The sequence below is a fragment of the Oxyura jamaicensis genome, chromosome 5, assembly GCF_011077185.1.
Source record: "Oxyura jamaicensis isolate SHBP4307 breed ruddy duck chromosome 5, BPBGC_Ojam_1.0, whole genome shotgun sequence".
In the NCBI taxonomy this organism is placed as follows: domain Eukaryota; kingdom Metazoa; phylum Chordata; class Aves; order Anseriformes; family Anatidae; genus Oxyura; species Oxyura jamaicensis.
The window spans coordinates 43,936,447-43,945,389 of NC_048897.1; the positions used below are offsets into that span (position 1 = coordinate 43,936,447).

The 8,943-nt window shown below is 39.7% G+C and overlaps 1 protein-coding gene across 12 annotated transcripts in view; it reads left to right on the top strand.

The window, feature by feature from the left end:
- Positions 1 to 8,325, top strand: part of TRAF3 (TNF receptor associated factor 3) — a 71,337-nt gene extending 63,012 nt beyond the window's left edge. For all 12 annotated transcript variants that reach the window (XM_035326571.1, XM_035326561.1, XM_035326572.1 and 9 more), the window contains one exon: positions 480 to 8,325. In XM_035326571.1, the coding sequence (XP_035182462.1) occupies positions 480 to 1,051 (572 nt within the window). In that variant the 3' untranslated portion in view covers positions 1,052 to 8,325. The remainder of the gene's footprint in view (positions 1 to 479) is intronic.
- The last annotated feature ends 618 nt before the right edge of the window (positions 8,326 to 8,943 follow it).

An 8,943-nucleotide genomic window follows, 5' to 3' on the forward strand; every position in this document is an offset into this window, starting at 1 on the left:
TTACGATGAACTTGAGACAAGGGAAAGGCACTACACTTCTCAGTCAAGTAGTGTATGAGAAGAACATTTTGAGTAATCGGTGCTTCTGAATTTCAGAGGGATTATGTAGGATCTGTGACCTCCCCCCCCCCCCAAGGCCTTCACTGCCAGTAATAACCTACAGATAATGCTACGAGGTCTTTCCTCCAAAAAATGGAAGCCTCTGTAGCTACATTGCTTACTGACCCAACAAAATTTGTTAGATGATTGGAGTTTCACTGCATGCATCATTAATACCCATGGATGTAAAAGTCCCAATTAACCTGGTTTCTGGCTGGCAAACTGTTGGCTGTGGAAATTGTTTTGAAAGTGACTAAATATGGTTTTGCTCTTGGGGAAGAAAATGTTTGCATATATGATAGCAGTATCGGTGATAGACTTTTACAGTCTTGAGGAAAAAAAACTCTTCTCTTACCCCAGTCCTCTCCATTTTCTAACAGGCCTGCTAGAGACACAGCTGAACAGGCACGATCAGATGCTGAGTGTTCATGATATTCGGCTGGCTGACATGGACCTCCGATTCCAAGTTCTAGAAACTGCCAGTTACAATGGAGTACTAATCTGGAAAATTCGAGATTATAAACGTCGGAAGCAAGAGGCAGTCATGGGGAAGACTCTGTCCTTGTACAGTCAACCCTTTTATACTGGATACTTTGGCTACAAGATGTGTGCCAGAGTTTACCTTAATGGAGATGGCATGGGAAAGGGGACGCACTTGTCGCTGTTTTTCGTCATAATGCGTGGAGAATATGATGCATTGCTTCCTTGGCCATTTAAGCAGAAAGTGACTCTAATGCTAATGGATCAGGGACCGTCTCGACGCCACTTAGGAGATGCTTTCAAGCCAGATCCCAACAGCAGCAGTTTCAAGAAGCCAACTGGAGAAATGAACATTGCGTCCGGCTGCCCAGTCTTTGTGGCTCAAACTGTTCTAGAGAATGGAACGTATATTAAAGATGATACTATTTTTATTAAAGTCATAGTGGATACATCGGATCTACCAGACCCCTGACATATGATGGGGGAGGCAGATTAAACAGAAGACAACTCCATTTGGGGGTTTTGTATCAGTTTGTCTTCAATCAGAGGTCCTAAAGCTCACAGAACCACCTTGTGGAACAGACGGAAGAGTTTGAAGGCATAACTGCATAGGGTCCAATTGCGAAAGTAGCAACACATTAAGAAATCATACCATGGTGTATTTTTTAATAGAACTAGCGACACTTAAACTCTGAAGAATCATTTATCCCTCATGAGGATAATGATTATGGTCAGAGAGGGTTTTTGTTTTTGTTTTTAACTTATTAATGATCTAGTCAATTGGAGGTGAAAAGACATATACAGTATGTGCTGAATAAATTACTGACTTTTATTTCTTTAAGCTAGAATACAAAAAAAAACCATTCACATGTGGGCTAGCTGGAAATTGTCAGCATGTTAAAAGAAGAAATGAAGTAATGTTGCAATTATATTATTTGAAAAACTGAGGTGCAATCTTGTCTGAAATATAGTATATTGTCTTTTTAAGGCCTCATCTGGTCTCTGTTTTAATAATTACTTTGTCAGAAGATCTTGGAAAAGTATCCATGTCTTCTCAAAAGTATCTGAATCAAAATCATATTTTTATTTAAAGTTCTATTGTTACAGAAAACATTTTATTTTAAAACTGTTGATAGACTGATATTTCTTGGAAGAAAAATAGAAGAAATCAAACACTGGTTATCACTTGTGATAGGAAAAAAAACTATTCAATTCTGTTATTTCTCTTTAGAAATGTAAACCTACAATATATGTCGTAGTTAATGACACTATTTCAAAATTAAGGAAAAATCACTCATGGATGCTGTGCATCATTATCAGATTTATAATTGTTTTCACCCTAAAATAGGGCATTTGTTGAACTTTGGAGTTCTAAACGGAATCCTGTACATTTTTTAAAGTTCTGCCCCATGCTTTCCAATCAAGCTATATATGTTGCACATTATGCTGTCAGCAGTATATAGTATATTCAGTACTGGGGAGGAGGATTAGTGCTGAAAAAGGCCTATATGTTTGTTCCGTACTAGCAGCCATTGCTTCTTAAGGACAAATCAGCCATGTCTTAATACAGTGATGGTGGCTTGCATGCATACATGTGCCTTAGGTGTGCTGTGCTGCTTATAAACCATAGCTTTTTATTCAGATTAATTCTGATATCTGAAATGGTAGTTTAATTGGACTTCAGGCATAATGTTTAGCCTTGTCTTCAGAGCCCGTAGGCACCTTGTGATGTGCAAAATTGAAGCCAAACCCCATTTCTTTGGCTTCTGGAGCTTCTATGACTTGGCCATTGCAGAATCCACCTTACTCAGGTGCCAAAACGTTATGCCCAGTGCTCCTATGGAGCTCGGACTAGACAGTTTCCATGGCTGGCGTGAAGGAAGGCGACATTTTTCTCTAATGCCTGTGGTCGTAAGGTGGCATCACTTTAAACAGACTCATCCGAGAACTCTGTGGGGCTGTGAATAGATATGCTCATGGCAGCTTTTCATGGTAGACGAGCATCCCAACAGGGAATGCCCAGGCTTCTTTACTCTAACAGCCTGAACTATAGTGGAAAGCATTTGCTAGCACTGAAACATGCTGATTGCAACCTGCTGTGTTCATCTGCTTCTATTGAATAGCCTGTGACAAGCAAGTCTAGTGACATAGCCTGACTGTGGTGCTTCTTAAAATCCAAGAACCGCTTCAGCAGAGCGGGCTTGCACCGCTGTGTTAAGCCTTCGTGGGCTTGAAAGAAGATGGTGCATCTTAGTCTTGAACGTCAGGTCGTATCAGCTTTCTGCTTTTTGAGGCATAGTCACAATTTTTGTCTAAGGTGCAGTTGAATTCATGCCTTTGTATTTCAGCTTGTCTTTGCTCTTGTCTTTTTTGGCTGTGCCTTCACACACAGTGCCTGCAAGAAGTATTTATGAATATACAATGCATGCTAAGTGGTCTTCATGGGTTTTCCAGGCACCTGCTAGAATACTGCCTGCTGCTGACAGTCACGACCGTCAGTAGCAATTTGTCTTCCTTTTCTTGCCTTCCATTGTCCCGGTACTGTATTCCCGTTATGGTACACAGCTGTCAACAGGTGCAAGCTAAAATATGGAGGCACGTGCTAGCGTTGAATTTCTAGCACAGAAGGAGGACGTTCTGCACAAGATATAAATATCTATAGATATACCTGCATCTATATCTGTAGATATAATTACATGGCACTTGCAGTTTTATGCAGGCTGCACAAGCAAACCCATCACTTATGCTTTCGGGCGAAGGTTCGCTCAACTCGTGTCATTTTAATAATTGTGAATGTAGGCAGCTGAGCTTTTGTGTTTGTGCATCACAGAATTTTACTGAAAACAGGATTCCCAAGTGGAAATGTCCAAAGGACTCTCCTCCCATTGCTAATGCATGTCTTGCAAACTTAAATGAAAATGTTTGGCCATCTCAAAACAGTTTATATCCTGTTTCAATCTGGGACTTGGAGGAGATTTCTGGTGTAAGCAGGGCCCAGCATATTCTGCAGATTTGTGACTAAAGTTTCCAGCTCCTGTGACAGAATTGCGCTTCTAAATCCAGGCTCTAAAAGAGGAGGAAAAAAAAAGTTTCCAGCCTTTATGATTGAAAGAGGACTTTGAAACATGTGAAAAGTGTAAACTAATAGGGAAGTCTTCCTGAGTCTGCACACAGCCTAAACTAGTAGCTTTAAGAGATCTGAATATCTCCTCTTAGCGGGATATTGACTCAGAAACTTTGTAGAGAAGTTCAAATACGAACACTGCTAACTCTATTAATGCCGATCACTGTAGCAGAAACATCAGTCACTGTTGTTATTTCACAGATCTCTATGCTGCTTTCCACATCTCCCAAGTGCCAAAAGCACCAGCTGCCAGAGTCTTCAGCTTCACTTGGGCAGCTTTTATAATGCAGTAATGTGCTATCAATATAAAAATATTTTTGCATATATGCTTTTTATCACAGTTAATAAAACGGAGGCCTACTGCACTTACTTTTTAAAACTACATGAAGCTGCCAGAGAATTTCCAGTTTGCCAACCCTGCGTACTGTGAAATCCGGGATCTTGCTACACAATTGTAAACACCGCCTGCTGTGGAATACCCGAAGCCTTGACCGTAACACCCCTCTGTCCGCAGAACTCACAGGCCATCTCTGCAGAGTTCTTACTGTGTACATAGAAATCAGTTTCCTCTGCTTTCCAGCAAGGAGTATGTAGCATTTTGTGAAAACAGGGCCGCTGTATATTCTCTAAATTGGAAGGAAAGATACCTGGTGCTTTACTCAACACTTTAAATTATCTTTTTTTTTTTTTCCTATCATTGAAATGCCCTTTATCCTTTTTTTACTCTGTGTTTCTGACCAAATATCCAAAGGTTTTTAGGGAAGGTCTATTCAAAGTGGTTCATAAGGCAACAGTCTGCCCCCAGAGGTACTCTTGAACCCCTGGCAACTCGTTCGGAGTGCCATTATTGCAAAAAGGGGTCCCAGAGCACTTCTGTTACTATGAACAGTGTTTCTGCAGTGGAACACTTTTTCCCTCTGCTTAGTAGTTCTTAGCAGTGCACAACGAAGTCTCTTGCTAGTGTTCTTTCTTAATGATGATGCTCCAGGTGATGTACGAGCCTCTTTCATTTCCAGCTTTCTCTAGGGAGATGCCAGTTAGAATCTGGATGTTGCCCTTCTTGTGTGTTGTTCAGTGTTCAGCACAGGGGCATGCATCTGTTATTTAGAAAGTCTCGAATTCTAAACAGGATGAAACTATTTTGGTTCAAAGACCAACCCGTGATGATTATGACTGACCACGTCTGCATTACTTCTCTGATCTAACTAAAGGGGTCTTGTTTCAGTTACTGTCTACATGGTACACCTTCAACTGCTGACTTACAATATGCAATGTGGATTTCAGCCTTGTACTGTAAATGTTCTTCACAAATAGAATGTGCAATAGGAAAATGAGAAAGGTGGCATAATTTTGATGAAAAATATGGGTAACATGCTAGCTTTCTTACGAATATGAAAAACAGTTTGTTCTTTTCCAGTGGGCTCCCCTACTTGGAAAAGGAAAGTTGAAGATATGTGCCTGTTTCTGTGCCTGGTGAATTTCTCAGATGCAAAGATAATAGAGATGTGTTAGTTGTAATTTAAGTGTTGAACCCATGAGTGTTAGGTTGTGATTGTATCGCTCGTGCTTCTCAGCTTGCCACAATTTTGGCTTGTTGAGTTTAAAAGGTACCACCTATTTGTATTCCATCATACATAATAGGCAGTTCATCAACAATGCAGGGTTTCTGTTGTGTGTGATATTTTTTTAACTTTATTTTTTTTCTTTTTGTTCTGTTTTTAAAACACTGGTGCTGTTTGGTCCAAGACAGAAGCGTGTAGGGAGTGACAAGAGAAGTTGCCTGCACCGCAGAAGAATGAAAAACGTTACTGCAGTATTGATGCCTTGTTATGATTTAACTATGCAAATATACAAATAGGTGAGGGGGAAAAATTCTTGGGTTGCATACCTCTAATCTCTTAGTTCTTGCTCTTTAAAACACACGTGTAGGTACATACATTTACGTACAGACATGCATGCACATATATAAGCAAAGTCTTTTCTTTATGTAGAAGTGGTGAAACAAAACCCTTTTCCCCCAGTTTATACTTGATCAAGTGGTGCAAATGTAACTTGCTGCTGCTAAGGGAGGGTCTAGGCCACGGGCAAACTTTTGGTTTCCCATCTTTCAGGTTTGAAGGCTTACACGTAGCAAACAAACCATTTGTTGACTGGGAAAATGAGCGATTTACTTAGCCTTTCTGGAGACCATGGAATGTCATCTAGGACATGTCCTTCCTCATACTCAGCTAATTAGGAGATGCCTCTATTTTAAACTAGCAGAAAGATGGGCAATTTGTTAATTGCAAACTCATTTTTTCTTTTTAATTTGGGAACAAAAGATGATGATAAATCTGGATCTCTTCTTGAAATTCCAATCCTGTTCAGTCAGTACCTCTGTTCTGGTTGACCTAGGAATCTTAGCTACTGCAATAAAAACTGCTCAGTGCTGGAATTCAGTCTGTCTGAGTAGCTTCTAGTGCTCTGTACAGGGGTAGTAAGCATTCTGCATCTGCAAACATTTTCTTCTTATAGCAAGTAGTGTTCCTCTTCTGGAAAAAGGAAACTGAGGATGAGATGTGACGAAAGGGATCTCCTGGAGCCAGCGCTAAATGAGAGGTTCCAGTTCCTTGGTGTCATCTTCAAATCACTATGTTTAAATATTAATGCATTCACCCCTCAAAGGAGCTGAAAAACAAGTTGATGTACCTTAAAGGCCCACATCAAGACAGTAAGGGCTAGAATTAAACATACAAGCTGTCATGATTTGGGGTTGTGTGTGTATGGCAGCCCAGACATTGCTAATGACCTGACTGCTTTGCAGAGGGGAAGGGCAGCACGACGTGTGAGTAACAGCAGCAAATGTGTGTCCTGCTCTGGTTGTTCAGAATTGCCCAACAAAGCCTCAGTTGGCACTCAGCTGAGGATGGAGAACGATACCATTTTAAAGTGAATTAATCTTTGTTCTGCCAGCCTGTAGTGTGACTGACCATTTCTTTCTTGTGGTTTGTTTTTCTTTAAACCAAATTACAGAGGGCTTAATTGATCTTTCCTGCCTCTTAATCTAGGCCTTTGCTGAGAAGCACCAGATAATGAAGGTTGTGGAAAACTTTGGAATGCCAATTCAGGGACATCCTCTTAAGATCTGGAAGAGTTAGAAATACATGAGACATAAGGGATCTGACTATTCCTATTTCTCTTCTAATTTATAGGCAAGACTGCAGCTTCTGTCTTCCATTTCATGATCTTAGTGTAGATACTAGGCTGTTTTGTTTTATTTTATCTTTTTTCCCTCCAAGTTAGGATTAGTTCCTTAGGGTTCAAATAAGTTCTAAATTTCACAGAGGAGCACCTGAACCAAAATCCTGGATCCAAACATCCCATACTTGATGTGAAATTCAGATCTGGATCCCAACTCTGTGGCTTACTTACCTACCCTTTCAGGGAAGGGTTTGTCGTCTCTGTGTGGTGTTCGTGTTTTTGGTCCTTTGGAACTAAGCTTTTAATTTGGTTGCCAGTTCTGCAAGGACTTTTTAACTTCTTAGCAATGCCGGTGTTCACACGCTCCATTGCTGGCAGTGCGATGCGTCGTGATAAAATTTGACTCTGTCTAAGGGTTACTGAGATAAACCAGCATTATCCATCCGTAAGGGTCATTTTCTTGCGTAGTGTTCTGAGCTTCGGATTTGAAAATAGCTCACCTTTGAAAGGACACATCTTCCAACTATGACCTGCGTCACTGGCAGAGAGTTGTATAATCTGTACTTGTGGAATGGGAAGGTACAAGCTTCCATTGTTGCTGATGCATCATGTGATCCACCTATTTTGTTTTTCTTATAGCTGTTGTTCAGTTAATATATTTTTTCAGTTTTATAGAAAAAAAGGAAAGTTCAGGATTTTTTCTACAAGCTATAAAACTCCAATGATTTAGTTGTGACTAGAGAGCTGTGAAAAATACCCTATTAGGAGACGGTGGACTAGACATAGGTCCATTTCTCTTAGACAAGTAGGATAACCTTTAAGATGCATGGAACAACATAATAATCGGGAAAACTAAAGCTGACATTTGTTTCCAAGAAATTCTGTAAGAAATATCTATGGAAAAGACATCAGTGATCAAGAACAATGTACAAATTAATGTGTTTAAAACTTGTGTAACCATTTCTTTAATCTCATACTCTTCAGTGAACGGTACACTTGTGTTCAGTTTTATGATCAAAAACAAAGACCAAAGAAGGCCAACCTCATTTGATTGTGTATATTCTGCCTGTCTTAATTATCAATAGCTGTAAGGATACAGTGCAAGTGATCTGGTAACCAGTGGTTCTCGTCCTTTTCTTTTAGGGGGAAAAACAACTTTAAAATGTATAATTTATTGCTCAGCAATAACCATGTTGTTAAGATAATAATAAAAAAAAAAGAGAATTAGCAACATGTCTTAATTTCCCAATAGCATTATTATATGTTGTATTTCAGTTTACTGTATATTGTGTTTTTGTATTTATTTGTGTTTGGAGGTCTTGCTATGTCTTTTTGTGTTTAAATGCTAATAAACAAGGACAGTGTGTAAGAGTATAGAATGCAAAACTCTGAAATGCTAAACTGTGTTATTAAAGGAAAAAATAAATCTAAGTAGGAAGTCATATTTTTTAAAAAAACTGGTGTGTTGAATTTGAATGATTGGTGTTGTCTTGCAAACAGGGTATAAAGACACATCATTTCTCCTCTGTGTACGCACTGATACCGTGGCTGTTCAGTGCTTTGCACACCTGATCAGCCTTATGACATTTCCCTTCCCTTTGCAGGAAATTTGCCATAAATGTTATCAGTCTTACTTTCCATGCGATAACTCGGTTCGAGTAAGTCAGGCGGTGGTGTTCATTCTGACACCAATGTCAAGAGTCCTCAAGCAATTGGAGTAGAAATAATTGAAATGGCTTTTCATGCCCTTGTACCTTTTGCTTTCCCAAATAGACGAGTGAAGGGAGAGATGGTGTGGCTTAAATGTCCTGAAATGTAGATTTTTATTCTCCAGTATCACCAGTGTGTTTTTTTTTTCCTGAACTCAAATGTGTTAAAGGAAGTGTGGGTGGGTTTGTGTGAAATCATTACTTTTACAAACTGCACTGTTATCCACATGGTGTTTTGAGGTGGCTGAAGCAATAGTATTTCCACCATGTTTCAAATTCAGTGTGCTGGTGGAAGCAGATTCCCAGGGGTGGTGTATGAAGGACGTCATCCCTACTGCGCATTTTCTGGTG